Raw genomic sequence first — 16,791 nt, 5'->3', positions numbered from 1 at the left:
AAGGAATGAATAACTAAGAAGGTAATAGCAAAGACAGTCAGATATGGAGACAGCAGTGGTCCTCACCGGGCCTGTCTGAATAAATTAAAGAACAAATCAGTTTAAAAAGGAGGAAACAAAACCAGTGGGTGGTTTGCTAGGCTTGCAGCAGTGTACTTTTGATGTGGGAAATGAGAGTCTTGTTTTTCTTCTCTGTTCAGAAACAGAACTAAGACACCCAGAGCACAGCAGGCCCCAAAAAACCAATCAGAGGAAGAAGGGAGACATAAAGAAGAGGGAGAGAGTAAAGTACATTTCAGTCACAAGGGGAGGGCCGGCAATCTCCCTCTTCCCTCTTTCTCGGATACCAAGGCATGTAGGAGTGTGTGTTCTGAGAGCTGATGTCATGTGAAGTTAACAGTACTGTGTGTAAACATGACCCTCCCCTATATCCCAGTGCTCCATCCTCCCTTCCTAAACATACTTTATTCCCTCTTTGTCTGCACATTACACTACCAGTTTCTCTTGTTGTGGGTCAGTCAGTTCAAGGGGCCACAATAAAAAGGCGAAGAGGGGGCGAAGATTTTTCCTCATCCATCCAATTCACTGACTGATTAAGCGTTCTATCGACCTTAATCTGACACAGATGTGAGCACTTCCTCATTCACATGACCTAATGGGACTGATACCAATCCACCCCCACCCTCCTACCCCAAGAAAACCCCCACCATGACCATGACCATCCCATTTAGAGTCTGTCACTAACTTCTAAGAGTTTTAAACTGCAATTAAAACAACAGGGATGCACTGTGTGAAACACGAGTGAAGCATTAGGTTAGATAAGTAGATGTTTGGGAAAGATGATTTTTTCACTTTGTGCTGTCAAGAAAAAAAAAGTCTTTATAATAACAGTTAACTTTAACACAATCTCAGAGCCCTATCGTCTGACAATATGACTGGAGGCAATGGACAATGTTACTTGGGCTCCGGTGGATATCCGGGAAACAGATAACAGATATACGGGCCAAGACATCCTCTGCAGTGCGATTAGCAACTGACTGAAAAGAAAGACACATTTCTACTAATCTCTATAAAGCTAGGTTAGGGTTAGGGTTAGATATCTACATACAAAGCTACAGAACTTCAAAAGAAGCTAATAAAATCTCCACTCAGATTGGTGATTGAGCAATACTACCCGGACCCAGAATGCCTCTGGTGGCAAAATCTTGGTCCCTGATCTTCAGATTGTGCATTCATTATTAGATATCTGTTAATAGAGATTAACTTTAACATGAAATGATTTTCCTACATCTGCTAAATCTGTTATAATCAATATTCTTTTATATAAAGTATGGATCAAAAGAATAAAGGCGGGCACACTCACTAGGCTGTTTTTACAATCGGAGATTTCCACAAGTTTTGTTTTATTCTAACTAACAAACATTGACTCTGGTGGCTGCGGTGCACCCAGAATGCGTCAGTAGCTCTACTGTAAGTATATGTGAAAAGGAATCACTCATAGTGAGGATCCCACACAAAATTATGATCAACTCTGCAGATCCAAAAAACCTTTTAGCTCATTTTAACTCATTGTTTTGGTTTTAAAGCCTAGAAACAAACAAACGGACAAAATGAGCAACCTAGCCGATGAATATAGTTTTAACAATTAGCAGCTTAAGAGCCAGATATTTTCTGATAAGTAGGTGGAGACTAAAAGGAGAGTACATTTTCAGACTTCCTGATGTGTTAATGGGCAACTGTTTGCTAACAAGTTTGCCTTATCATTTTTTATAATGTGATAATAGCAAGGTGATGACAGATTGCTTATTATATTTTCTTCATTTGCAGTTGAGTGCCTTGTTTTATAATTTTTCCATGGGGATCGCATTTGTGATGGAAAAACCTACTCATAAAATTTACCATGAGACACTGATCTATTGAAAACAGCAACAGCAAATGTTTTAGCAGCCTCGCTCTAGTCACTCCACACAAGCTTACCATTCTCTGGCCTGGCTCCCAGCTTCTGCACAGCAGCCATGTTGTGGACACTGATGCCTCGTGGATAGCCCGGCCATGAGGTCGGAGTATTGTCCACCACAATGATATGCTGCAGCCTCGGAACTTCAATTAGGATAGCCTGACACAAACAAACACACACACACACACACACACACACACACACACACAGGGACAAATATGAGCATGAGCGCAAATATGACGAACAATCATGTGTTGTGTACACATCAGCACATGAGGAAAACCAGGTTTCTTCTTCAGCAATATTTTGGCTAAGAGGGGATGTGTGAGAGTGAGCAGAGGAGCTGTGTTTATGCCACCTTGATAAAAAGGGGACATGAATTGCCAGAGCATCATTTGTCTTTGAGGATTGAACCTGTCCAAAACAGTCCTCAACATGCAGCCTGCTTTGATGTCTCAATAATGATACTCTCCACCTCTCAGATTCTCTTTCTCGTGGCCTAGAAGTTGGCTATTGTAATATTTTTGTTCCACTCAAGTAGACATTTTGAGGTCAGGAACCACTGACAGACTTTTGATCAGTGATGAAAAATTGGAGCTTGTTCAGCCTTCAAACTCAACTTTAAAACAGTTTTGCAACTTCCAGCTCCGGCTGTGGAACTTTTCTTTCTGAGGGTACTTTTTTTATGATGTCTTTTAGCTTTTTGGGGCCTGAAACTGATGTTGGTTTTGACCTCTAAGTTTGTGATACTGAGCTACACAAATCGTTGCTTTATATTATTTGTCATATTGAACTAATGAACTAACCCTGCACAGTTACACAACTAGCATATGATCAGTCTGTGAGAGGATTGGGCAATGCTGAAAAGTTACAAGCAGATAAACCATAATTTCACATTTTCACTATACACCTGTGTGTTGGTGTGTAATCTAACCTTGAGTCTGGTCTCTAGGAGCTCTCTGCTGGTGATAATGTGGGTGACCTGAGTCTCGTTCAGCCCGTGAGCAATGGCTGGACCTCCCAGTGTAGAGTAAAGGGTGGCCACTGCAACATACAGCCAGAAAAATAACACATTTATCACAAATGAATACAGTCATGGTGATGTAATATGCAATATAGTTAATCGTTTCTAGAATGTGACTGTACTGTACAGACAGTACATGTATACACTCAACGGCCACTTCATGGTCACCTGTACAATCTACTTCTTCTATTCTACTTTTATGATTATGTTATGTTTTGTATATTAAGTTTCAGTTGTTGTTGACAGTCAGTCAAAACTGATTATTGATTTTGTCAAGGCAAAGGTGTCTTATTGGATCACAGTAGATTGTACAAATGTACCTGATGAAGTGTCTAACCCAAAGAAAGACTGATCAAACTGAACTCACTTTGTGTTATAGCCTTGTTCCTGTACCAAACCCATTTAAAGCTGTATTCTTTATCTTCAGAACTTAAAGTCTAAATGTTTTTACCAAATAAGGCTGGTATAAGTTGACTAATAGACACAACATTTTCATGGGAAACCTTTGGTTAGGTCACGCTTCTTGGAATAATTGAGAAACTATGGCACACAGCCCCCAGTGACTCCATATCTGGATGCCTTTCTACATATCAGACAGATGTCGAAGCCAAATTCAAGGAAGTGCCAGCTTGAGGATGCAAGTGGTAAACCGCTTGGCTAAGACTAAGGGGGTAAAAAGTAGTGATTGTCCTGCAATAAATAGTATCTGATGCATACATTACCTCTAATGCTATTTATTTTTTGAATCTGTAGATTCAGATTTACTCAGACAGGCACAGTAGATGATAAATGCATCGGACTAAATATGGTACATACACATTATAGTACAAATATATACATTTGTGAACAAATAATAATCCAATACGCACTGTATGAATACATTGTAGTTCCTGACACTAGAGTTATTGTATAGACTGCGAAGCATTTGTGAAGATGGACAATGTACGTGCACTCTGTCTACACCATTTAGTCTTTCTGATTTGGCCCCTCCTGCACTGATGACATCATCAGGCACCCCAAGAGACCTCAGCACAACCTTTGAGTCAGTAAGACACAACCTCTCACTGCCTGATAAGCCCTTTTGGGGATATAACCAGCATTGGTATGTGAGTGAGTGAGTGTGTGTGTGTGTGTGTGTGTGTGTGTGTTTGTGTATGTGTATGTGTGTGTTATGACCAAGCAGCAATCTCTATGGCTGTGAAGTGGAGCCAACACAGAAGTGCCGAGAAGTTCTTTGAACGGCCACTTGAGGCTGGCCCCAGAAGTGAGTCAGTCACAGCGGAAATAAACACGTTTACAGCATCACAATGCGTTAATAATCAGGCTTCGTTCAGCCCTCCTCAGCTACACCCTCGCTCCACGTCTAAGCCAGCGGAGGCAGGACTGCCAAGACGGCAATGGCAAGAGTCACCACACACTGAAGCTGAACAACGGCACTTCGGATACCTGTGGATGATGTCACGGAGACTACATGCATGTTTTATAATGCCTATGGTCATGACTAAGTGCATATGTCTATTGCAGCATTGGGAGCACATGCAGCCACATGGGAGCCATTAGGGTTTGAGTTTTATACAGTTCTTTTATTTATTTTAAGATAATTTTTTTGGGCATTTTTAAGATTTATTTTGATAGAGACAGCTGAAGAGTGACAGGAATGTAGGGAGAGAGAGATGGGAAATGACAGGCGGGAAAGAGCCCATGGGGCAGCTGCTCTACCAACTGAGCTAAACGCCGTCCCTTACGTAATGTAGATACGTAATGTCTTTTTGGAAAGACCTTAGCTCACTTTGTGTTTTTTTGTGTGTTCTGCAACCATTGCAGTTTCTCTGTCACATTAGGAAGAGGAAGGTGAGGCAACAGGGTTGCAATGCTAGATGCTGCTAAATCCTACTCACTGTTTTTTCCATTCTACCCGAACACCTTCATTCCTTTAATGTGCCGCTGTGACAGCCTCCACTGTTATGGTTTGGCTTCCACGGGATTGGAGAACCGACCTAACCAGCAGACCTGTTTCTCATCACATCCCCACCTGACCCTGATTAAGTTGTTTGCCTTCATTATAAACATTCAAACTGCATTCCTTAATTTCCCCCTGGCATTGATGTTCTGATGACATAGCAATTGCACGATGAGATCAGACAATGTCATCTGCTGAACCCAACCTCTAACCCTAACTCAAATATCTCTGCAGACTGCACATTATTCTGCACAGTGATCTGCTTGTTTGTATCTGTATGTGTGGAGGGGTGTTAAAAGATCAGAGCACCAGGACGAGAAAAGGGGTGAGAGTGAAATAGGCGAGGAGGGTGACAGCAGAAACACGGAGAGAGAAAGGAGCGAGAGAGTAAAAGTCTACAACCCTGCATCCCAACACTGACACACACACATGAGTGTTTATGGGACACAGGGCTTTGTGACGTCACACTCTTGCGTCACGGAGCTCCAATACTTCCTGCTCTGCTAATGTGTGTGAGTGGATGAGGGCCATGACACCTCCAGCCGTGAGATCTAAACACTAGAAAGGGCTCCAGCTTGACACACACACACACACACACACACACATAACATAAAACTGAACAAACATCCAGACTCCACTCTGAAGCGACAGAAAAAGAATTTGTGCGACTCAGCCTTGTGTTAACTTTAACTCCGACAAACGGGGTCTCCACGGCTTCCCAAGGGTCGAATTTCCTCAACTCCGCAGAGGCACGTGTAATCCCTCAACTGATATTAAGTCATGAGATTTTTATATGACAGCATTATGTGGAGAATGTGCATACCAGTGCTGCTGCTTGTTGTGTCCCGTTTATTTAACTCACACGTATGCCAAGTGCATGGAACACACAGATGATGAGCACATCTGCCTTTTGACAAAGAGCCAATACACAGTAAATATACAATGTACACACACACACACACACACACACACACACACACACACACACTAAGTGTTTGAGTTCACTCGGGGGCTTTTGGCTGACTCCTTGATGCCTCTGTCAACATCAGATGTTCATGTAGACTCTCTCACCCCTCTTCTGACGCCATCACCCCTTACTTCCCCCCGCGCACTACGTGTTATCCACAGCCCCGAGCTTTCCATTGTCCCAATGTTTGTGTTTGCGAGAGACAAAGATGCTTTCTGAAGATGCTTTAGTAGCGTGTACTTGCAGCATATATCCACAGCGTGACACTTTAATGGAGCATAAACTAAAGCACACAGCCGAAATTAAAAGGTCCTTCAAGGACAATCGAAATGATTTACTGAAACTAAAGTGCTGCCGTGGATGCTCATAGTAAAGAAAGTAATCTTTGGCACAGAACATATTAAAAGAGTAAATCAGCAGGGAATCCCTCAGGGCAGAAGGCTGCTGCTGCTGCACTGCTCTCTATAGGATGAAGACTGAAAACTTTCTGTGGTTTATAGTGTCGACATATCCTTCAACATCAACTGTTGTCAGGATTTTAGAGTGTGTTTCCATCACAAGAAAATGAAACGGATGGAGTAAAAAAAAAAAAAAAAAGGAGAAGAGAAATGGGACGCTTATATAACTGCAAAGCAGAAGGGACAAACTGACCTTCTTCTGTCTCAGCTGGGCCCGGCATGTTACGAGTTGTCCACTGCAACCACTACCATGTGCACGTACACACACAAACGTGTACGTGCACGCACGCAAACAGAAATCGCTATAAATCAGGCTGATTGAGACACATTTGGAAGATGCTCAGTGGGAAAAACTAAACTTGAAGAGTCTCAGAACAGACTTGACCGAAAGTACACTTTTACCTCGGTCTGTTCTGCTGTTCTGGCTCCCGTTGTTTTCAAACTCCTTTAAACTATTAGTTGCCTTTAAAACACACATAAATTGGATTTGTTGGTTGCGATTTGGAAACAAAACATTCAAATTTGAACATTCATCACTTCTGACCGCTTTTAGCAGACAACATTACATTTCACACATTTTAGCTTCACTCCACCGGCTTCCTGTGAGTTTGAGGATTGATTTTAAGATTTTACTGATCACTTTTTAAGCCTGTCGGGGTCTGGCCCTTCACTGCCAGCGTGCTAACCCCGTACAGGCCAGCACATAGCCTTAAATCCTCATGTAGGTCAGAGGAGATACGGCTCGGTGATTCTCTGTCTCTTTTTTTTATCCTTTAATCTCTTTATTGTTATTTATTGTCTTTTTTTATCATTTTTCTCTTAATGGCATTGAATCTGTTATGTTTTGTTCTGTTTTTGATCTGTGTCTGACCTGTGTGGCCTTCTTTTGACTTCACTTTGTATTTGTGTACTTTGTATTTTCCATATACTGGACTTACATGGGAAGTTGTACATGAAGCAGGCCTGTGCTGCGATGACCCACTCGGCTCGTGTCTCGCAGAAGATGGCGATGTTGTTTTTTGGCCGCTGGCCCAGTGATGCCAAACCGCTGCCCAGCTGCGACGCCGCTGTGTGGACTTCCTCATAGGAGAGCCAGCAGTACTCGCCTAGAACTACCTGCAGAGGGGAAAGGGGGGTTGTGGGAGAGACATTTTGTGGTGGAATACAAAAGGTATGGTCAATAAAGAAAGGAAGTGAGGGAGGGAGGAAAGAAGGATGAATGTACCAAATATGCTCCAATTAAAAGCCACTACATCCTCCCAGTAAAACACTGTGTACTGCAGTGTTTTTATTGAGAGGATGTAGTGAGCCGTTACTCCAACCAAACCACATTTCTTTCCTTCTTTTATTGTGTGCTCATGGCTACATTCCATCACATGAGCACAGCACCGAGTATCCCACAGTCACGTGTTTGGCCTGTTTTCTATTAAAAAGTCACAGGAAAGAGAGTAACTAAACAGAACTACTTCCTCTTCTGCTGTCATTCTCATACATTTCATGGCCATCATCTGCATGAGCACAAGATAAACACAGGCTTCTGGATACACTCTTCAACACTAAGACGCTGATGACACACAGTAAACAAATGAGCGTCCTGCAATGTAATAGTGAGGTTATACTGGCTCCTAATGGTTGATAAATGGAAGTGCACCAAGAGGCGCACAGTAATGATGACTGTACAGTGTCATTTTCCACGTGTTGGAATCGACAGCTCAGCAGCTAAATACATTCTCCTGCAGCATTAAGTGTTTCAACAGTGAGGTTTAACTGGATTACAAGGATCAGGCTGTTGGGATTAGTGGGGTAATGTAACTGCAACGTTGACTAACTCCTGATTGTGTAACATACTTGGATAAAGTTTACACTGAATACCAAAGCATCAAGTGTTTGCATTCAGTACATTTTCTGAAAGTAAATAGACGACATTGTACGTCTGCTCTTAGCAGAATTTGATTTCTTTTTCACACTCTTGAACAAATACCAGCCTCTCTATCCCTTCCTCTCCGCTCTCTTGATACTTGTGAGGTCAATGGAATTTAGGCCGTCTAGCAGAATAACAAGCTGTCAGCTGAAAGACTAATAATGTCTGCAACCATTTCATTTAGACTTTGAAAATGCTACAAGGGTTTTTGTTTTTTTTCCAGACAGCGGGTCAAGAAGAAGTTTACCAGCTTAAAGGAGGAATTCTGACAATTAAAACAATCCCATTTGCTTTACAGGAGTGATTTTTCTCATCTCACAATGTGACTAATGTGTGGTTTCTTTCAATTGATTTTTCCTTATTCCATCCTTTGGGAAGTTTCTTCAAATGCCTTGACACCACTGTCCAACCCTTTTATTCATCTCACCTTGCATTGGAAAAACATGTAGTAGAAGTAGTGTAGCAGTAGTTTTCAGACATTTTTATACTGTCGTGTAGACCATCAAGAAAGGAATGAGGCTGGTTAATGTTCTATGTTTTTCTAATCCCATGAAAAAAACCCAATATCTAAAGATAAAAGTCTGTGTAGCCAAGTCTTCATCCTCTTTGCCATATAGCTCTATTGTTGCCCAAAACTGTTAAAAAATACTGTTTCACTGTTGACATGTTACTTCATTACAATCTTACTCACTAGCACAGCGAATGTGTGGCCTAAAATAATCTCCAAATGATGCACTTTTAGTCTAAATTCTGCCAAAATACTACAATGCGCAGCGGTTTTAGGACATTATTTTGTTTGTTTTTTGAAAAAAGGAATGATATGTTACTGAGCTGTTGTCTTCCGAAAGAACAAACAGGTTTGGAGAGCCACCAATGATACAATTTCTAGCCATGTGGTAGGGGCTTTACTGGTGAATTTAGTATCATCTATGTCACATATAAGCTGTTTTTGGATACAGCATTGGTAAAACCCATGATTAGGATAATCGTTGTAATGCTGTACATTCCAAATGGCATAATAACAAGTGAACGCAGAGGTAAATCTATTAAAGACTTACTTGGCAGGGGATTACTTGGATTTACTCATGACCCACACTTGTAGAACGCTGCCCTGCGATAATCCAGCCAAACAAAATGTTTCCTTTCTTTTTCTTTCAACATGTGGCAGTAGATTCATTCGTGTTTCTATACTGACCACACATTACTGTATTATTATCTGTACATTTCGTACTGGATTTGACGTCTCTTCTTAAATTTCTTGCAGAGCTGCACAAGGAACTTGACGCTTTCATATCTGTACACTAAATGTGAAGCTACCTGTCTACAGTCTTGATGCTAGGCTAGGCTTTCTGGCTTCTAGCTGTAGCTTCATATTTAACAAACAGATGAGTGATGGTTCATTTACCTCTAAGCACCAAAATGTCATATTCTATAACTATGGTTTCTACATCCCTCTTTACCTTCTTGAACACCTTTCCGTTGCCTTGTTGCTCGTCCTCCTCGCTGATCACCTCCCTCGTCCCTAGGCAGTCTCTGTGTGGGAACCGCTTGGCTGCGTACTCAAACATCTTATCCAGGGTGTCCATTCCTGGGTGCAGCGACCCCATCAACCCCTTGATGGCACCCACCGCTCGGTAGGGTCCCTCGGGATGTCCCAGCAAGGGTCGGGCCTTGGCTCTCTTGGCTCGCTCCTCCTCGGAGCCGTAGAAGTCTTTATCGGTTCCGGTGGACCGGCTGAGCATGTGGGACGGCAGGAAGGTGATGAAGGTGTAGATCCATACCATGAGGTGGAAGAGGAGCAATAGCATGGGGTTGAGATCCTCCTTCAGCTTCATCTTGGTGAAGCTGTGAAGACACTGGAGAGCAGTGAGGAGAGGTTATGGAGGACAACGAGTTAAGAGAAGAAGGTCCTGCTTCTGAAGTCAATTCCTCTTTCCTTCTGTCCCGTTCTTTTTCTTTCTTTTAGAGAGCTTCACTGGTCCTGCCTGGCAGTAAAACGCCCACAGATCCAGACTGCTCCTGGAAAATAAATGACATTAACGTGGCATCAGAGCAGCTGACACAATTTTCCTTTTCAATGTTAAACTAGGTTCAAAATAAGACCGCACATGTGTTTGTAATAATCCTGAGCTTTGAGAAAATCAACTCATTCAGAAAGCGAAACGAAACAGTCATATGTCCTCACAAGAAGCAGAAGAGAAAGCTGACAAGCCGTGTTTCGAATGTTCCTTCTCCTTTCTGCAGCTTCATCCAGTATTCAGTGTGTCCTCACCAAGAGCACAGCACGGATACAGCGCAAGCCACTGTCAGTGTCACACACCGTCAAAGTGGCGAAGATATGAGAGAAGAAAGAAAGAAAGCAGCACAGAGAGATGAAAGAAAAACAAAGAAAAGGATTTGAAAAGAGAAGAAACCAAAAGAGAAAGTGAAAGAGTCAAATGAATAAAAAGGGCGTCTCTAACAGACGTAAATGACATTAAGTGTGAGAAGGGTATAAGAGGAGTGTGTGTGTGTGTGTGTGTGACAGGGTGCAAGCCACCAGACAGGAGAGAGGACCAGATAAGTACACAGAACTTAGTGAATCATCTAACCACAGTCTTGAGAGAGTGTAGTGGGTTTTGCTCAGAAGGTCACGCACACATTTTCTCAGCTGGGTTGGGGACACCAAGGTGTACCAAGGTGTTGATGGAGACATAACATGTTGGTAGAGTTTGGGAGCTGTCCAGAGTTCTGAACAGAGATCAGTGTTCAGGTTATCTGATCACCACGCTGATTATCTTATTGTTGAAGTATTGAAGCCTATTGTTAAACTGTAAAATATTCTCACCTCTGGTGCTGTTTGATAACCATTTCTTTGGAATCTTTGCCAGAAAATGATCCCAAGTTTTCTTCTATAGATATAAGAATATCAGTCATCAATATCAGCATATTTTACTCCATAATATCTGTACTGTGCCCAGAAATCCAGTATCCTCAGGCTCTGATAGATTTATTTTTGCGAGATGTAAAATAAATATTAGAGGTTCATAAAAAATCTGAAGTGTTTCAGATTCTAATAAATTTGGTTTACTGCCCTAAATGAGTTCCATTCGTGATTTTTTTAAATTATGATTCTTACTGTTTGCTACTACATGGCTGTTATTATTTGAAAAAACTGTCTTTCAGTTGACAAACTGAAAGACTTGGCAATGACAGCGGGACCTCTCTGCTGTCACAACACATTAGATATTACAAGATTTCTGGGTAATAAAATGTTCATAAACTACAACTTGAGGCCACCTGTATGAGAAATAACCAGAATGTATACTGACATTTCTATTGAGTCCACTAACTCCCTTTGCAGCTAAAAATGGCCCCAGTAAAAAACGTGTGAGCAGTGAACAGTGTATTGTAGCAGTGGTAATTCATTATGTATATGGTGGACAGGCTCATCTTGCTCTCCTGAAGCACCGCGTCTTTCCCCCCCTGACAAAACTCACACACTGCACCTCCTCGTCTCCCAAATACGCTCATCCCTCGAGCGTCCCTTTGAGACTCATAAATAAATCAAAAGGTTTTGAACAGCAGTGCTCTCCCAGACTACCATCTGTTCCCTGTGGGATCCTCCACAGCGCTGTTGTTCTGCTCGGTGTCTTGTTACCCGGCCTGGATGCCTTGCTTCATCACAGGACGCTACAGCTTTTTACCAAAACGGCACCCCAGAGGAACAGATGCTTAACCCCGTCACCCGCTATCCATTCACTGATTTTTTTTTTTTTTTGCAGAAAGTCAAGGTCGATGAAATAGAGGCCACAGAGGAGAAGTGTGTGGACAAGTGGGGTAAACAAACTGTCAGACTGGAGGAAAAGAGGCAACAGAGCACGGAGCTGGCAGACTTGAACTTCTTCTGCTGCGGGTTTTGTAGACAACCAACAGAATTTTAGGTCGGCTGTAAAAAAACAGCTTAAAATACTCCCACCATTTTAATTTTGATCATCTTGTAGAAAGCACACCTGACCTACATTGACCTACGCCAACAGCTCAGTAACTACATGTTCTCATGTCGGCTACCATGGCTTTCTATTCCTCTTTACACTCTGAATGGTGTCAGATATTACAACCAAAACTTGATGCTGGTGAAACCACATTCCTCCGTAGGGATGACTGAAAATCATCTTAGTGCTATTGTCTGCTCCTCTAACCAAAAATGTAAACATTTGCACTACTTCTGGATAATAATTCCAGCAACAATGTTTAATAAACAGAACATTAACCAACAGTATTAAATAGTAATTAATATATGATAAATCTGAAGGCTTTGAGACATTTTAGATTTGATTTTTTAAATAGAGATATTAATAAGAAAAAGTACAAAAAACCAAAGCATATAAGGATTAAATATCATGTTTTCTTCTCCTCCTAAACTATTAGTCAGACTCCGGAAACACTTCCCATTATGCAATGTCATAACGTCTTTTGTTACACACTCCCTGACTGGTAAACACTCATGTCTTTCAACTCCACGCCTGCAGTTTGGAACTCACTCAAGTATCAAAAAAACACACACACAAAAAAATGAGATTTTTTCATATTTTCAAAAGCTCCTTTCAGAGTCACAAAAAAACAACGCTCTTCTGACAGGTTAATGAGTATTCATAATTATTTTGATTGTTTGACAATTAAATAATCGTTTAAACTCTGAGCCATGATTATGAGACGTAACGGCGGGTGGGAGTTCTGTGCGTGGTGCCAGGTACCACTAGTCAGATTACACATTGGCAGAGACATAAGGTGAAGCAGTCGTGAAGGAGGGCAGGCTTTAACATGTTGTGAGGTACTGTCGGCTAAGCTGTCGGTGATTTCATCAAACTGTTTTACCCAAACATCTCTATGAATAGAAAATCACTCATAACCACCTGTAATTTATTACATTTCATTCATATATTGCTTAGTTTCCGACACTAATTAGTCATTTACCAGCCAGAAGAAAGAAGTCCAACCCAGGTTCAGACAAGCAGTCTGGGCCTTAACGTTCCAGCCCCACACCGCCTGATTAACAAGCTCAGCTCCTCTCTATCTCTATAAGAGGTCAATACACGGTTTGTCCTATAGCAATACAGAAGCAAGCTTCTTTCTAATCTCTTACCTTTAACGGCGTGAAGCTGGTGGTCGCAAAACGCAGACTTATAGTTGCTCAATGGGTCGCTTTATGCAACAAGCAGGCGCTTTGCAGGCAGCCTCCCCTCACTGGATTAATCGAGTAATATTGTGACATGGTCTGTGTAGTGGTGGGGTGAGGAGGCATGTGGTTGTGTGTGTGTGTGTGTGTCTGTGTGTGTGTGTGTGTGTGTGTGTGTGTGTGTGTGAGAGGGAATCATTGCTTCCTCAAGAGATTGTGTGAATGGGGTCTTTTGTGTGCCAACGTCATCGCGCTCTCACCCACAGAGCTGAGAAGGCAGGCCCCGAAGTATGGCAGAAAAACTTGGCCATTGTGACGAGACGACACACAAACACACGACTCGAGGGTCAGACTGCGCGTGTGTGTGTGTGTGGAAGAGAAAGAGGAGTTGTGTTTCATGCGGTGTGTTTTCTGCATGCTTTTTGTGGGCGTGTGGAGATGCGGGGACAGACTTGCACACACGGAGGAGGTGTATTTGCTCATTTCAAACGGTGACATAATCAAAAGGTTACAAAACGACTCAACGATTTTTAAGTATGATTTCATTCAGGGAGTGAAAGCACAGAACACGTTGGCTGGATTATGCGGATCAGACTCGGGCTTTTCTCTGCTTTTGTGTTGCTGGCAAACAAACATGCCAGTCACCAAACTATTCCTTTCTCTGCTGTAAGCTATTTTAATGCTTTTGGCTTGAGTTCGTTATTATTTATATCACAGCTAAATCAATGAAAGGGGTCTGATTTGATTTTTAGATGCGTTCGATTTTGTAAGTTAGATTTAAGTTTCTTTTACAAAGGTGAAAGAAACTAAACCAACTGTCTTTTGTGTGTAATTAGATATGTTTTATAACACCACAATCATGCAGACTTGTGTCCTCGCTTGCACTTCCAAGAAATATGGCCCTCAGGGTGTTTTCTAACCACATCGGACCACCCCTGCAAGACAATAGCATCTCTGTCTGTAGGTATAGGAGCTCTCTAATGAACCTGCATCATTTGATAACCTTTGCCAGTGGCTAGTTCACTTTGGCTGTGTAAACACACTGAACACACTTACATGTGGCAAGCAGCATGAGGTTATCAAAGTTCAGGTGAGGATTGGCTGTGAGGTGATGAAGCTTGATTAAAACACGTGTTGTTATGATCGCACAAGTGTATCTCTAACTGTGTCCTAAAGAAACACAAAAGTGTGTTGCCATCAAACAGTTATTAAAGCTTGCTTCCATGTTTAAAAATCATTACATTACAATAAATATATGAGCTCCACTTCCACTTCTTCAAATAAATCAAATCATGAGATACAAAACTGGCAACATATCGAGGAATTTATATGTTGTTATAATTATCTCTATCTATAATTATGTCTGTCTGAGCGATGAGCCACAGGCACCGAGTGCGCACTTACAAAGGTCAAGTGCGCCGCAACTGCGAGAAAACTTCCGGTTTAGAATTTCAAAATAAAACATCTCAAAGCGGGCTGCAACATTAAGGACTACTAAAAATTTATTTTCATGATGCAAAAAAACAAACAAACACATTAAACATGCCTGTGAATCATATATAGCTTGGTAACTAATAAAAAACGGGTTTACACTTAATGTCATTTGAGCAGCACAAATCACACCCACCTCTCAGGGTTAGGTTAGTCTTTTTCATATTATGATAGTATATTATTATATATTATTATAGTATTCTCATTCTGGGCGGTGCGACACTTCAGTTTATAACATTAAATTAGTTAGCTGACAAGTGTACCGTGCTACTACAGCAGCAGCAGCAGCGTGAAAGTCTCATGTTTTATTTTTTTTAGAAGAACACCGCTCGTGTCTCTCTCGGTCAACTTGACGCGACTGTAGCATCCCGCACATCTGGGTAATAAACGCGCGGCAACTAAACCGATAAAGAAACTTACCTGTGAATTTGTTCACCCGGGCTCAGTTCGTCCGGGACGCAGCAGCTGACAGCCCGCCTTTAACCTCGCTGCGTGCGGCGGTCTGTGTGACACCGGCTCTGTGGATGAATTCATCCACCGGCTCTCATCTAAGTGTTGATACTGAAATCTGCAATCTGAGCCCGGAAGTGACAGGCGCGTCGCGTTGTTGTACAGGGATGGATGGCGGGTTGGGAGAGGAGGGAGAGGAGGGAGAGAGAGGGGGGCGGGGCGGGGGGGGGTGTCATTTCCTGCGTTATGATTGGACTGATCGAGGTGGCGCGTGCTAGGGGCCGTGCCTGATGGAAGGAGGGCTCGAGGTGACTGCATAGGTTACTGAGTGTCAAAAGGAGCTCGAGGGCACGCGCGCGCGGGTGTAAGATGCGCTCGCATAAATGTTTTAGGAGAAACGAGCACTGTTAGTTATATAAGGGGGATGGAGAGGATGTTTCCAACAGGTTATAGGTTAATACAAGTAATTAATAATAGACCATTTTTACATGACATATGATGACATGACAATATGACATTAAACAGTAGGTAAACACAGGTGTTACCAGTGATACTAATTAAGGTTGGGTTCCATTCAGGTCAAACAGAGTCACGATGCAGGGTGCGGTGCATGTTGGCTCACTAGAAAGTCTCTGCTGCAATAAATGGAACGCCTTAATTAAGATTACTGGAAACACTATTTCATGTCCAAATAGTGGCTGTGAAAGTTAATCTTCAGCTTCCTCAAAGACAACAAGTACACTTAAGTTTACCTGAATGGAAAAAGGGGTGCAAAGCCTAACCAAATGAGTCATGGTTGTATCCAGTAACAACAATTCAGTGCACCCAAATTTTGCATGTAAATATGGTCTGAATTTAAACACAAAGTTAAGTGGACATTTGAACACTTGTGGTTCGTCATGACAGGGCCAACCCAGCCAAAAACACACATACACCCACATGCATGCACATGCACCGTTGGGATATGCAACAGTCAATACGTTGTTTTAATGAAGTTGTCCGTGACACTAAGGACCTTTGTGAAAATGTAGCTCCTCATATGTTGATATCTGCTTTCACACAGGAGTTGTTGAGAACAGGGAGCGCACTTGTCATCTAGATTTTAGGACTATATGAGTAGATTTAAAATGACAACCCTCTGATTACGAGCCTGAGCACAAGTGGCTGATGTATGATGTTATCAGCGGGAGTGAAGCAGTGGGAATACAGTTAATATAATTTCTTAATTTCTATAACGTCTGTCATTCATGTCATTAAATGAATATCATATGTCGTTATGCACCTAAGAAAACATGGATCTATGAAAGGGTGCCAGTGGCAGTGTGATGACTCACTCTGCAGTGTCATGCAGAGGCAGTGTGATATATCATGGAGGCAGAAAGACAAGCAGACGGCAGATTCACCA

The 16,791-nt window shown here is 42.1% G+C and overlaps 1 protein-coding gene across 4 annotated transcripts in view; it reads right to left on the bottom strand.

The window, feature by feature from the left end:
* Window positions 1-15,553, bottom strand: part of acsl3a (acyl-CoA synthetase long chain family member 3a) — a 31,148-nt gene extending 15,595 nt beyond the window's left edge. Inside the window, exons 1-5 of one of the 4 annotated variants that reach the window (XM_019256273.2) lie at window positions 15,357-15,553; window positions 9,748-10,306; window positions 7,305-7,482; window positions 2,892-3,001; window positions 1,978-2,116 (exon numbers count right to left, since the gene is read on the bottom strand). In XM_019256273.2, the coding sequence (XP_019111818.2) occupies window positions 1,978-2,116; window positions 2,892-3,001; window positions 7,305-7,482; window positions 9,748-10,122 (802 nt within the window). In that variant the 5' untranslated portion in view covers window positions 10,123-10,306; window positions 15,357-15,553. Of the gene's footprint in view, window positions 1-1,977; window positions 2,117-2,891; window positions 3,002-7,304; window positions 7,483-9,747; window positions 10,307-10,395; window positions 10,420-10,472; window positions 10,821-13,412; window positions 13,526-15,356 lie in introns of those variants that run through there. The other 3 variants (XM_019256275.2, XM_019256274.2, XM_027280495.1) reach the window with 3 other exon arrangements.
* Between the last annotated feature and the right edge of the window lie 1,238 nt (window positions 15,554-16,791).

The sequence above is a fragment of the Larimichthys crocea genome, chromosome VII, assembly GCF_000972845.2.
Source record: "Larimichthys crocea isolate SSNF chromosome VII, L_crocea_2.0, whole genome shotgun sequence".
NCBI lineage: Eukaryota > Metazoa > Chordata > Actinopteri > Sciaenidae > Larimichthys > Larimichthys crocea.
The sequence above is the reverse complement of the archived record's forward strand: the minus strand, read 5'-3'. Positions and strand labels throughout refer to the sequence as shown.